The following is a 14,113-nucleotide window of genomic DNA, read 5'->3' on the forward strand; positions in this document are numbered from 1 at the left end:
GGCTAAAGAGCCGCAACAGACGAGCTAAAGAGCCGCAACAGACGGGCTAAAGAGCCGCAACAGACGGGCTAAAGAGCCGCAACAGACGAGCTAAAGAGCCGCAACAGACGAGCTAAAGAGCCGCAACAGACGGGCTAAAGAGCCGCAACAGACGGCTAAAGAGCCGCAACAGACGGGCTAAAGAGCCGCAACAGACGAGCTACTAAAGAGCCGCAACAGACGAGCTAAAGAGCCGCAACAGACGGACTAAAGAGCCGCAACAGACGGGCTAAAGAGCCGCAACAGACGAGCTAAAGAGCCGCAACAGACGGGCTAAAGAGCCGCAACAGACGAGCTAAAGAGCCGCAACAGACGAGCTAAAGAGCCGCAACAGACGAGCTAAAGAGCCGCAACAGACGGGCTAAAGAGCCGCAACAGACGAGCTAAAGAGCCGCAACAGACGGGCTACTAAAGAGCCGCAACAGACGAGCTAAAGAGCCGCAACAGACGGACTAAAGAGCCGCAACAGACGGGCTAAAGAGCCGCAACAGACGGGCTACTAAAGAGCCGCAACAGACGAGCTAAAGAGCCGCAACAGACGAGCTAAAGAGCCGCAACAGACGGGCTAAAGAGCCGCAACAGACGGGCTAAAGAGCCGCAACAGACGGGCTAAAGAGCCGCAGGTTGCCGACCCCTGAGGTAGTGTCACCTTTCAGACTGAAATGAACATTGCAGTAATGCTTTAGACACTTCTTCATAACTTAATGTTTGCGCATCAAAGTCTTTCTTGACCCTGGTTATAGTAACCCTTCTTACCCCATTGCCCAATATCGGTCGTTTTCCGTTGCTTTCCACTGAATTTGACATTTCTCATTAGCCAATGGAGTTTCCAAGCACAGATGACAACTGAACGAACTCCATCCACTCAGGCAGAGGAACGAGGACTAGGAGTTAAGAATATGTTGTCAAAGTATTGATTATTTTCAGATATAAACAGGCCAAGGACTGAAGAACACCTCGTGTGGAGCTGCACGCTGTAGAAACAAGTCTGTTCTGTGTGTGTGTGTGTGTGTGTGTGTGTGTGTGTGTCGGCTGTGTTTCCTGTGTATAATGTAGCGTGTTGTCGATGCCTGCAGGAGGACCTTAACATGACCAGACACCTTGTTGTCATCACATGTTCCAGCTGGTTCCACTGCTTTGATGTGCAATAAACATGCATGTGTTACAGCAATATGAGTGCCTGGTTCTTGAATAGCTACTGCACAGATACACAACAATAATTGTCTGGAAGAAATTGTTAGTTAGTCCTGATGGACAGGTGGTCCATTAGGGACCCCTGGATGAGTATTTTTTTTTAATAGTTAAATATCATGTTAAATATAACAATAGTTGGGCCGCAGCATGCAGTCCAACCTGCATGTTTAACCCTCCAAGGGCCCTCAGAGTGGAGGGAATGATCTTATTATTTATAAAAACAACAAGAAACGAGTCTTTCCCAAAGCAATGTCAGCTGGTTGACAGAATAGTTTGCAATGAAAACCGATAACAGAATTATTCAGAATAAAGTCTCATGAGTCTCAACAGTGACTTTTCGTAAAACCAAAAACTCTAAACCTACTGAGATACTACTGGTGTAACGGTGTGTGTGGTTAATGGGAATGCTTTACTTCAATACCACAGACACAACGTCACACTCGGACCGCTGGCATGTTAAAGGAAGGAAGTCGATAAGAGTGGAGATGTTTCCTCCCACCTTTTAACTCCAGAGGAACGAGCATCTCTTCACATGAAGAAGCTGCCAGGAGCATCTGAACAACACGCTGAGGAACCAGACATGTCCTGGGATTACTCAACCTTCTGCGTAACATCGAACAAAAAGTTCAGAAATTAGTGTTTGTTAGATTTCTTCTCTGTTGTAACAATACTTCTTGGCAATAAAAAGCTGTTTATTTCCACGGAGCCCATGTGAGGAACATGAGGACGAGCAGCTGAGGAAGAGGTGCTGATGCTGAGCAGCTGCTCTGCTGTTGCCATGGAGCCCTTCACCGTCAGGCACAACCTTTTCAGAAATTTTAGTTTGATGTGTATTTCTCTTTCAAAAATGAATATTCAATATATTTTTTTAATAAAGAAATATTGTACAGATACATTATTGAGAGAGACAATGAACATTTACACTGCAGACGGCGTTCGGTATTGTCATGGAGGCACATTCTCTATGCCAGAAACGCTCCAAATGCTGCTTTGGAGATCAGGCGGTAACCCCGTCTGATCCACACGCTCACATGATCTCCTCTCAGCAAATCACAGAGCTGCCCAACAAACACGCCCCTGTGCCCGTCCGCGGCGCAGGCCACGCCCTCCCAGGCCTCCGTCAGCGTCACGGTGGCGTTGTAGGCTTCGTTCCATTTGTGCAGCACTGCGTGGAATGTCTCCAAGTCTGAAGCTTCGTCGTCATCGTGGCAGCTTAAGGCGATCCTCACATAGACAAAATAAAAGCCGTCCTCAGGAATCACAATGGCACGTTTCTCTTCGTTGTATTCTTCACCGAACACGGCGTTCCACTGGACGTACCGGGGGTCAGAGCTGTGGCCGTCAGACCTGGAGCCTGCAGGAGGAACATACAGTCAGTCGTGGTCCACCTGAACTAATCCCTCTCGGATTGTTGTCTGGGGATCATTGGTATCCTTCAGTCAGAGGATCGGCGGTTTGATCCCTGTCTCCTCTAGTCAATGTCGATGTGTTCTTGGTCAAAACACTTAACCCTCAAATGGTGATGTATGAATGATTAGTCCTGATGGACAGGTGGTACCTTCATGGTAGCTCCTCCCATCAGTGTGAATGTTAGTCCTGATGGACAGGTGGTTCCTTCATGGTAGCTCCTCCCATCAGTGTGAATGTTAGTCCTGATGGACAGGTGGTTCCTTCATGGTAGCTCCTCCCATCAGTGTGAATGTTAGTTAGTCCTGATGGACAGGTGGTACCTTCATGGTAGCTCCTCCCATCAGTGTGAATGTTAGTTAGTCACTAACAGGACATAGTTGGCTTTGCAACACTTGGAATGTTCATTCTTTGAAAGTGAGTTTTTAAGGATTGGTTCATTTCGTTTTGAGACTTTGTAAACACATAAAGATCCTAAATGAAACTATAATAAGGAAATATATGAACTAACATAAACATGTGTGTTTCAGTCGTTATCAGGCAAAACAAAAGTCATGCACAAAGTAGTGGAACGTCAGTAAAGAACAATAAATCACTTACTCAGATCAATGCGCAGTCTGTTGGAGTTAGCCTGAGCGCCTGCAGAGGAGAGAGCGTCAGCACAGCGCTCTGGACTCATGCAGGATACCGTGGTGCTTTAGAGCACAGAGCAGTAAAGACAACTTTGAAATTTAAATATTCTGATTTAAAGGCACAGCATACCTCTAGGGAAAACTCCCTGCTGCTTGGAGAAGGCTGGACTCTTCTCTTTTTCCTCCAGCTGCAGTCCATCTCCATTCACTGTGTTCATCTGCAGAGATGCAGCATCTTCAGTTCAGATTAGTTTGTACAGCCCAGAACCACAAATCACAGATGATCCTCAGAGTTGTACAGTCTGTACACACAGACATCCTCTGTCCCGGGACCTCACATCCGATCAGGAAAAACGCTCCAAAAGATAGAAAAAAATCATTCACGTCATATTGCGCAAGTCTTAAATCAATCCCCAAATAATGTAGTTAGTTCAGGTAGTTTTAAACTCCTCATTCAGCTCTGTAAGAGGGAAGTATTAGTACTACAGTAATATTACTGTAGTACTAATACTGTATTAGTCCTGCAGCCCAATGTAACTTAAAAGATGAGCTTTAATGCTCTCCTGGTGTGCAGCCCAGGACCCTGAGGCCACACCTTAAAGCAGCCCAGGACCCTGAGGCCACACCTTAAAGCAGCCCAGGACCCTGAGGCCACACCTTAAAGCAGCCCAGGACCCTGAGGCCACACCTTAAAGCAGCCCAGGACCCTGAGGCCACACCTTAAAGCAGCCCAGGACCCTGAGGCCACACCTTAAAGCAGCCCAGGACCCTGAGGCCGAGAGGAAAGACTCACCCCGTGTCCGCTGGGTGTGTGTTCACACCCTAAAGCCGCCCAGCAGGTGAAGGCGAGCAGCGCTGCAGCGGCGAGCAGCAGCAGCAGCAGAGAGATGCGTCTGAGGCGCGTCTCCTGTTGCTTCATGTCCCGGCAGTGTTTGAGGAGGATGAGCACAGACGTGTCCGGGCCCAGGTCCATCACTGCGTGCCCACAGGCAGCAGCAGCTGGCAGCGGCTGATCTGTCAGCCTTTGTCCCATGCTGGCAAGTCTTACTCTGAGGACGGCTCCACGCAGAAGCCTGTGCCGGAGTTACAGGCAGCTCTTATATCAGCAGCTGAGCCGCCTGGAGGAACCGCCTCATGACGTCCTCAGGCTGGAAGCTCCCCATCGTCATACTGGGAAGATGCATCCTTCAACAATACTTAATTCCCAGAATCATCGAAGCCGCACAGTAAGAAGTCTCTCACATGTTGTGAATGTCTGGCTCATTTTTTAATAGAGGAGAAAATGTATCTGATCAAACTTGTTCATGTTGTTGATTACAAGCAAGGAGAGATGTGTCGGTGATAGGTTTGAAAACAAGATACAGGTTTTATTATATTGTCAATGTTGTGGAAGCAGTATTTCTTATTATTCTTATCTTCTCATCCCTTTAGAACTTATGTAGTCACAAATTCAATAAAACCCTCTAATACCAGCAGTTTATCAAAAAATAAGCAGAACATAATTATTTTGCTGTAAATCTATTTTAAAGATTTTGGAACTTTTTGTATTGTATTTGTACTATGAACACATATCAGTTTGTCTGTTTTTGATGTTGTACAAAAGGGGCTATTCTTATTTTTTCTATTAGGGTCTTGTTGCACCTTGAAAAAAATACCAAAACATTTTGTGAGGACAGAATTGTTTTTTATTTGCATGTCTCAACATGTGATCATAATTTATCATAAAATGTCAACATGGGATACAAATGAACCAAGGTCTCTTAAAAATGATGTCCCATCCACTAAAGACGTTTTCTCCCTGGCTACGGAGGCAGTTTTAAACACTTAACGCTGTGGAAAAATACACAACAAAACTACTTGGTTAGTTTTAGTAAAAGATCATGGTTTGGCTAAAATAAATATCGTTTGTTACGTAACTTAAATTACATGCGTTACGTGAAACATTAAAATAAGTCAATGCTAACTTGTTGAGGGACATGGAGCCTAGTCTACCGGGTGAAAGGCCCGTCCTCAAAATGTAAACGACAAAGCATTCTGTTGTATGAGAACGTAGTTTTTAGGAGACCAGACTGACAGAAGCTGTGTGTTGAGCATGTGGGAAGGTTGAGAGAAACGTTTCATGCGTTGGCTGTGGTTGGTTGGACATGCTCAGTAAGTCTCCGCCTCCCATCCGGTCTACTTGGTGTGATCCTGGACCCAGCGACACAGTCTGAGGCAGTACGCTGGAGGGCTGACGGTGGAGAAGGAGCGGCCTGGATGTCTCAGTCTCTTCCACAAATGCTCCAGCCTCTTCTTAAAACTGTAAACTGTGAAAATGTCAATGATGCCGATGAAGTAGCGCTGCTCAGGTCCATCAATGACGTGCAGAGGGTTCTTTAGGTTGGGCAGTAAACGTCGGTTCTGGGCCCTGAAGTCTGGGAGCTCAGCTGCGTCACTTCCCGGCCCTGAATGCTCAGGGCACGTTTGAATAGTGCCACCACCTGATGCAACTCCTGCTTGTAATTGCTCCAAATACCTGGAATCTGTTTCAGACAACTCCAAGGTGGAGTCTTCTTCCAGGACGGCCCCAGGGACGGGAGCTATGCCGGCCTGCATGGGGCTGGAGCCGGGATTCACTGATCTAAAATGGGAACGTCCCAGAGGAGATAACAGGTGTAAGTGATGCAGCCTCATTCACAATACATATGTGCAGTAAAGGGATCTAAACATGTGTAGACGTCATAATGTCAGTAGGAGCAATAACAAGTAACTAGGATGTATTTGGCAAATCTAATTACAACAATTAAGATGTGATATGATTTCCAAAGCAGAGGCACACATTTTCAAATGAAGAAATGTGTTTTTGCTTCATTCCCAAAATAACCTAAACTGACTAAGCATGTATGACTAAACTATGGTTTGTCATACAACCAAAAATAATTCTCTCTCTCTCTCTCTCTCTCTCTCTTACCTGGGGCTGGGTTTTAGAAGCAGCAGATAAGATGAGATGTAAGATAAGGTATTCCAGACGTCCCTCTCCCCAACATTTGCTAGGGAACCCCCAGGTGTCTCCAGGCTAGATGAGCTCATCTAGCCTGGAGACACCTGGGGGTGTCTATGATGAAAGACCAAGGACTTACACCACATACGTCTTAACTGCCTACGGTTGAGCAAGCAATCAATCAGGTTAACCCACAACCAATAAGAGATGTGGCTCCAAGAAGGGCGCTTCAACATGACACGGCAGACCTTGCAAATGTCTGGATGAAGGCCGGCCATTTTTAGAGCCTACAGTTTTAGTGTGTTGTCCTTTCAGACAGAGAAAATCCAGAAATATGTTGGATGAGCAACTAAAGAGGTCTTAGGCAGGAATGTTCTGATTGATTGAGAAGATTCATATCACGCAGCATGGGATCTGCTCAATGAACGACATGGAGAGCCTTTTGTAATGGCCAAAGACGTCTAAGACGAATTATATGCATCTTGTAAAATGTGAAATTGGTCTGCTGATCGGGTACAATTGCCCCTCGAAAGCTAAAGCTAAGCTAATAGCTTAATGGCTTGGCAAAAGTAATACAGCAGTCCATGGATATAAGTTTATAGATAATTACAATCCCTCCTCGTTATTGTGGAGGTTGGAGGTGCTGTGGTCTTACTTGACCCCAACTATTCTGTTCTGTGGTTTGCACTGCCTTCTCGCTCCATCCTCATGGAGGGAGAAGGCATATCTTTCAAGGGGTGTCCCCATAGGCTCCATTCCATTCCGCCAGAAGGTCGTCACATCAGATGCCTGCCTCTCAGGGCGGGGTGCAGTGTGGTAGAACAGGGTGGCTCTGGGGCAATGCTCCGCTCAGGACCACACAGAGCTTTCACTGCTCTAGAGCTATGGACCAGGCACCTGGAGCTCAAACACTTCCTGCCATTCTTGAAAGAAAAGCATGTGCTTGTCCAGTCAGACTCCACCTCAACCGTGTTTCACACAAACCAGGGCGGCACCAAATCTGCAAAGTTACTATGAGTGTTCTGTGCTATTTTGATTTGGCTGGCAACCTCGCCTGACCATCCTACGGGCAATGCATCTACCAGGAGAACGGTACCAGGTAGCGGGTTTCCTCTCCCATCACAAGCCACCATCGGGGGAGTGGCGGCTTCATCCAGAGGTGGTGCACAGCATATAGGGTCTCTTCGGCAGGGAAGAGGTGGTCTCCTTATGGCTGCCAAGACTTGGTTCTCCCTGCTGCACAAACTCTGCTGCAGGACGCTCTGATGCCTCCCCGACAGGAGAAACCTCCTGTCTCAGCTCGGGGGTTGGATTTGGCATCCCGACCCCAGCGTCCTTCAACTGTGGGTCTAGCCGCTGGAGGGTCCGACCAGCTAGCCAGTCAGAAGGACTTTTCTGAATGCCAGAGCGCCATCTACCTGTCTGCAGTCAGGTGGAGGTGGTTTTCTGACTGGTGTGCAGTTCAGAACAAAGACTCAGTACAGTGCCCTGTGTCTGCCACACTGGTCTACCTCTACCCTGAGGGTGTACGTGGCTGCTATTTCATGTCAGCATGTTAGGGTCAACAATAACACAGTGGGGAGCCACAGGATGGTGTCCCTCTTCCTAAAAGGGGGTCTGTGGTTGCGCCTCGAAGGCTCCCGCATGGGACCTACACCTGGTGCTAGAGACTAGTGATGGCGAGATGAAGCTTCCTGAAGCATTAAAGCTTTCCATCCAATTGGTTCGCTCATGTGCCGAAGCTTCATAGAGCTTCATGGAGCTTCATTTGCTCTACTGCGCCACCAAGTGGACAATACATGTAAAACAAGCAGAGTGATCATAACGACACCATGGCTTTGGTGTGTGAAGCTTTAAATTGAATAAATTATGTTTGTGACGCCAATACATCAATTATTAACTTATTATTATTGTGTCTATCTTTATGATATAATGGCGGGGTCAAAATCAAAACTCGAAACAAATTGGGAGAGGGTTGTGATGTGACTGTGGGTCAGTGGTTAGAATATCCGACTTTCAGTCAGAGCATCGGTGTTTCGAGCCTCGGCTCCGCTAGTCCATGTTGATGAGTACAATTTTTAAGTAAAAATAAGAACTTTTCCACAGTGCTGGGCTTTTTGAGACTATTTCGCCTGCTTTATAAAATACCCTTTCACAGACACACATGAAGCTGGTACAGAGAGGAAGGGGTAAATCCATTGAGTTTCGCTGCCCCTTATATTTCAATTCGCACGGCAAACACACAAACCATTTTCTGAATCAGTCACGTGGTGCGGGCGGCTCGCGAGGCTTCGAACGTCACCACATACGTCATCGACACAAGCCTCGATACGCGCTTCACCAAAATCTACCTGGTTACTCGACACGCGCATCGAAGCCTCGACACGAAAGGACACATCACTACTAGAGACCCTATTCTTGCCTGCCTTTGGGATGTCATGTGTACAGATTGTAAAGCCCTCCGAGGCAAACTTGTATTTGTGATGTTGGGCTATATAAAATAAACTGAATTGAACTTTGTCGAACGATCTGACAGTGAGTGTGAAAGAAGCTGGAACTTAAAGAGGTGAGCAGAGTGAAATGGAGCTGATGAGATGGGTGTGATGAGATGGGTGTGAGTCATAGAACCCTAGTTACATCCGTAACCTTCGTTTTAATAATGATTTGTATGTTTTAAATGAAGTGTTTCATTCTTCCAAAAGATCTGAGGTGTCTGGATCCTGTGTGGTCTTGTTTTCAATTCATCCTGAGGGGAACATGAATCATTCATCCAATAAATGATTAATTCTCCCCTCAGAACTTTTTCTCAAAGTTAATACGATTCGTCTTCTGCAGAATATCAACGTCTGAACAAAGTTGCATTGCAACCCATCCAAAGATGTCCAGATGTTTCCGTCCAGACCAAAGTGGTGAATGACAGACGACCAGGAACAGATTATTTTATCTAACCGTCTATCCTCAGACGGGATGTGGAACATTGTTAATATTCTTTATCATTTGCTGATGAGTTACAGCTCTTGGGGAAAATGTAATCTGTGAGAGTCACTCATCCGTCAGTTTTTTGTTGAGACAGATGCTATAATTAAGACTGATGCATCATGATTAGTTAACATAATAAACAACTGTTCATATTACATGTCCAGCTGGCAGAGAGGCTGAATCTGTCTGCTCTGTATGTCTTGTTCTATTGTTGACGTGTAAACATCGTACATTTCTCCCTCTGGTCACGACATCTCTTGATCTCATCCTGTGGGTCAACGGTTCCATCTCTTATATTTCACTCACACTGTTCAACGCTCCATCTTGTGATGGTGGTTCTATCTTTGCCTGTTTACTAGCTGCTAGATCTCCTTTAACACAGTGTCTGTTGTCATGTTACCAAAGTAGAGACACATACAGGACTTAGTGTGTCGTCACCCAGAATGTTGACAATAACCATATGGACATTTCCCCAGAACTGTTGAGACTTTCCGGACATAGGCACAAGACATGGAGTGGCTACGTCCGGAAAGTCTTACTGCCCACATTTCCTCCAACATGGTTGATCAATAGACAGACAGGAGTAATAAAGAATCTAATTAGATTTTTCCAACAATGTTCTCGCAGATGTGAAGGAACTATGGTGTCATGCTGCTAAACCACAGAATTACAAAGAACTAGCAATGTTAAATTATCTTTCTCAACACTGTTAGTCTCAAACTGTCCCACTGAAGACTTAAAGAACCAGTCAAACATGTCGTTCCTTTTTTAAGTCTCGGTATTTCCAGCTGGTCACTGTAGTTCACTCAAACATTACACAAACAGTGGTTCTCAAGCGCCCCACTTTGGAGGAAGAAGCATGTTCGCGCCCCACCAACACTGTAACAAAATGGTCCATGCTGAATTTTTATTTAAAGAAATTTGACTCCATCTGTGCTTTTATAAATAGAATTCATTATTTTTTTAGAACAATGCAAATAAAGTTCTATCTGTGGAAAAATATAACTAATATTTGGCAAAAGAATATCTTATTGTGGCTAAATTAACCTTTTCACTGGATATCTTTTCAAAAGTGCCACCTGTAAAACACTAAACAAAACAAGTTAAAATATTTGGCAATAAAGAGTTTTACACTGAATATATTTTCAAAACAACAATAGCATGCATCCTGTGCAACACCAACGAGCCTTAAGTCTTAATAGTGTTAGTGTCTGCAGTACACATCTTATTAAACGAGGCTCAGGCTGATCCTCTCAGTTAATGCTCAATGTTGAGCTGAGACCTAGAGACATTTACCTGAAAGTACAGGCATTTCTCCAGGTATTCATTCAGGACGTGTACTTTTTTAATATGTGAAGTTCTCAATAAAGGTCTTTAAAATAAAATAATTCCACATTCCCCCCGGCCCCACCTGTAATATCTGCCCACAGCTTGAGAGCCACTAACAGGAGCAACACCTGCATGCGGCCTCGGGGATCTTGGACATATTGTTTCTGCAGTTATTCAGACCCCACATGCATACTTTCCCAAACAGACATTGGAAAAGAAAAATGTCTGTAAACTATTTATGCACCCCTGAAATGACTCATGTTCTTATTAGACTGTGATGCATTCCAATAACATCACAGTCATATAATCAAATGATTTGATCCCATTCATGTGTGAGAGGGAGCCAACAGGAAGTCTGGAGATGGATATCATAGACCACATTCTGTAATATTTCATATTTCATTTCCCACATCCCCCGTACTGTCACTGCAGAATGGACCACCAAACCACTAAAGCAGGGTCAGAATGTTGGGAACCTGTCATGAACTATAAGCAGACTAGAGACTGACCTCTTGGCTCTGATGATGAGGACAGACTAGAGACTGACCTCTTGGCTCTGATGATGAGGACAGACTAGAGACTGACCTCTTGGCTCTGATGATGAGGACAGACTAGAGACTGACCTCTTGGCTCTGATGATGAGGGAGGCGAAGGAGAGGCTCTGGTGGCGTTCGTCCTGCTGCAAGGTCTGATGGGCCAGCAGGAGGCTGTAGTCCAGGACGCTGAGCCGCCGCAGGAAGAGCGAGTCCACCTCCACCTGCCGCAGCAGCCAGGGGCGCTGCTGGTCTACACACACACACACACTCAGTATGTTTAATATTTGGATATTAGAAAGAAAGAAAGTGCCTTGCTCAAGGACATTCCGTAGCAGACGATGGAGAGCAGGGGTCAGACCTTGTGGTTGCAGAGCGACCCCTCATCCCCTCATCCCCTCATCCCCTCATCCCCTCCAGCCCCAACATGACCTCTGGCCTTTACTCATTGTTTAGTTTTGTTATCTAAATAGTCTTCACACGTTTCCTGTAAGGTGCATTTCGTTGTTGGAGCCCATCTGATTGGCCTGAAGGGTCTACCCACAGCCAGCTGGTCTTCCTTACCCAGGGTGACGTACTGGCCTTCAAAGTTGAGGTCTTTGAGGACCACGATGATCTGGCTTCCCTCTGGAGCCGGCTCCGTCCACCGACTCACCTCGCAGCCCTTAATGTCGAACCTGCGACATTAAGAACACGTCAAGCCTCAGAGCTTTCTGGGCTGTTAATAAAGAAACTATGTTTGGTATTTCTGGGACAAGCAGATCAAACTTACCTGGCATTGATCCGATCATCAGGATAAAACACACTTTGCATAACAAGGAAGTATTTCTACAAAGGACATGGGAAATGGAATGTGCTTCATTACGCTCTGTAACCATCATGGTAATGCTGTACAGGACAGGAACATGTTGATCTGTACCTTCCGTCTGTGTGGGACGTTGATCCTGTGAACACCTTGAAACAGTGAGGAATAACAACATGTTAAATCATAACATTGTTATCCTCACACATCTAGCAGACACAGTAACACTATATCATACGGGTATGACATCAAGCATTCTGATTGGTTGAGAGGGAGTCACATGCTGTACTGTACTGAGCCATAATGTCATGAACTGTTTACATCACCAGAGCGTTCCATATCAGAACTCAAAACAACAGATAGACTTCACACCACCGTTAGTTTTCACTTCACGCTCGACAGTTAGCAAACATGTTGCGTGTAAACTTTGATATTTCAGGGAGAATGACTTGATGAGTGGTTATGACCGTATTATAAAAGCAATAAGGTACTTGAGGTTAGCCGAAGAGTACCAGAGATGAGAAAGAGATTGAGGCCTATGAAATGTTGCGCAACAGAAAAAACACTGTCAGTCAAACGAAGTGGGCAATGAACTGTTCACCAAGTGGAAGAGATGGGAACAGTAGACCTGCAGATCAGAACCAGAGGACACATGAAGGACATGCTGCGGGGTTGGTGACCTCTACAGGGTCAGCAGTGACCTCTACGGGGTCAGCAGTGACCTCTACGGGGTCAGCAGTGACCTCAGCAGTGACCTCTGCGGGGTCAGCAGTGACCTCAGCAGTGACCTCTGCGGGGTCAGCAGGTACGTCAATGATCCACCATTGAGGCGGTGCTGGTGTTCGATGAAGGACAGCGTTCACGTCCGCAAACAATGTTTTGTTGGCGTTGTAAAAACCCGGAGACGAGAGGGACGAAACCAAACGTCATGGATCCAGACCAGCCTGCGTAAGCCACGGTAAAGGCCTCACTGGATCCGACCACACCAGAGGGTCTGGTTATAAAGGTCTAGGCGTCGGGCCCAACACCCTTGAACAGTACATTATTGACGATACAGTACTGCCTCTCGTACCTTATTGCTTAATTATATGCATATTTCTGGCTGCTTGGTGAATGAGAGTCCACTGGTTTCCCTCTTGTAGCTCTGGTTTGGTCTCCACCAACTCCTAAAACAAACATCTGTCTCATAAGCTGTCTGTCTCCAACTGGGTCAGACCGTTGGCGCTGGTTGTGAGAAACAGCTGGAAACGATGTTGAAACAGAGAGTGAGAGCGAAACATACATGTCTTAACCAGCGCAGAGTTAAAGCGGCTCAACGCTCTGTGGCGCTGAAGAGAGCAGCAGCTCATCCCAACACAGACACAGATTCTGGACCAACATCAGTGTTATTGTTGAGTTTATATTTCCACAACTGCTGAACAGCTTTACAGTTCAAGGTGATGCATTGTTGTCGATGGTGACGGACATTTAGCATTCAGTGTAGCTGCAACGCTCTGGAGAAACCGTGGCAGAAGAAGTATTTAGATCGAATACTAGAGTAAACAGTGTCATGTACACGTAAACACATAATGTATTGTCATCAAAATGTACTTCAAGTATATCAAGTAAAAGTACTCATTGTGCAGCAGAATGGATACATCATTATATCCTGATGTCAGTGGTTGAGGTGGAGTCATTACTCCATAGGATGTTGGGCGGTTTCATCTGTATTATATGTTCCGTCTACAAAATTGAAAGCTGTCAAATAAATAGTGTTTTATAAAAGTGCAGTACTTCCCTCTGAGGTGTAGTGGAGTATAAAGTAGTAGAAAATGGTACAATTACCCCAATATTGGACACAATTCCAGGACAAAATAACGCTGCTATACACTCCACCAGTAAACGGAGCGTTCAGTCAGTGTCGACGTAATAATCCGTTGTGCAGAGAGAGATTCATGTTCACACAAGTCAACACGCCTCATTTGGGAAAGCTGGAAATTGGAAAGGAAAACATTCTGACGCAACACATCAAAGAGAGGCTTTACACTTCCAAGAACTAGTTACCAGCCAGATGGAATTCCCATAATGCGACATGCATCCAATAAATCTCATCAGCTGTGTCTGGCAGAGATGACATCATTCCAGCATGTAATCTACAGTATGACTGAAACCGTTCATCTCTATTCCTGGAGCGAGGCTTTAGGGTCAAGGGCGTCGGATTTCATCACAAAACACCATT

At 45.6% G+C, this 14,113-nt stretch overlaps 2 protein-coding genes across 2 annotated transcripts in view; both read right to left on the minus strand.

The window, feature by feature from the left end:
- Window positions 1–2,158: 2,158 nt before the first annotated feature.
- On the minus strand, window positions 2,159–4,305 carry LOC306751290 (uncharacterized protein; the record flags this gene model as incomplete). The annotated part of the gene is made up of 4 exons (XM_079234851.1): window positions 2,159–2,587; window positions 3,241–3,279; window positions 3,403–3,490; window positions 4,066–4,305. The coding sequence occupies 4 exons, from the start codon at window positions 4,303–4,305 to the stop codon at window positions 2,196–2,198; spliced, it is 759 nt and encodes a 252-aa protein (XP_079090977.1). The 3' UTR covers window positions 2,159–2,195.
- Window positions 4,306–5,017: 712 nt separating this feature from the next.
- The window catches only part of pip5kl1 (phosphatidylinositol-4-phosphate 5-kinase-like 1), a gene marked incomplete at its 5' end in the record, with an annotated part of 16,685 nt that continues 7,589 nt past the window's right edge, over window positions 5,018–14,113 (minus strand). Inside the window, 5 exons of the mRNA XM_079234697.1 lie at window positions 5,018–5,892; window positions 11,184–11,346; window positions 11,658–11,770; window positions 11,866–11,921; window positions 12,013–12,047. Of these exons, the coding sequence (XP_079090823.1) occupies window positions 5,448–5,892; window positions 11,184–11,346; window positions 11,658–11,770; window positions 11,866–11,921; window positions 12,013–12,047 (812 nt within the window). The 3' untranslated portion in view covers window positions 5,018–5,447. The remainder of the gene's footprint in view (window positions 5,893–11,183; window positions 11,347–11,657; window positions 11,771–11,865; window positions 11,922–12,012; window positions 12,048–14,113) is intronic.

The sequence above is a fragment of the Taurulus bubalis genome (genome assembly GCF_910589615.1).
Source record: "Taurulus bubalis genome assembly, chromosome: 19".
Taxonomy (NCBI): domain Eukaryota; kingdom Metazoa; phylum Chordata; class Actinopteri; order Perciformes; family Cottidae; genus Taurulus; species Taurulus bubalis.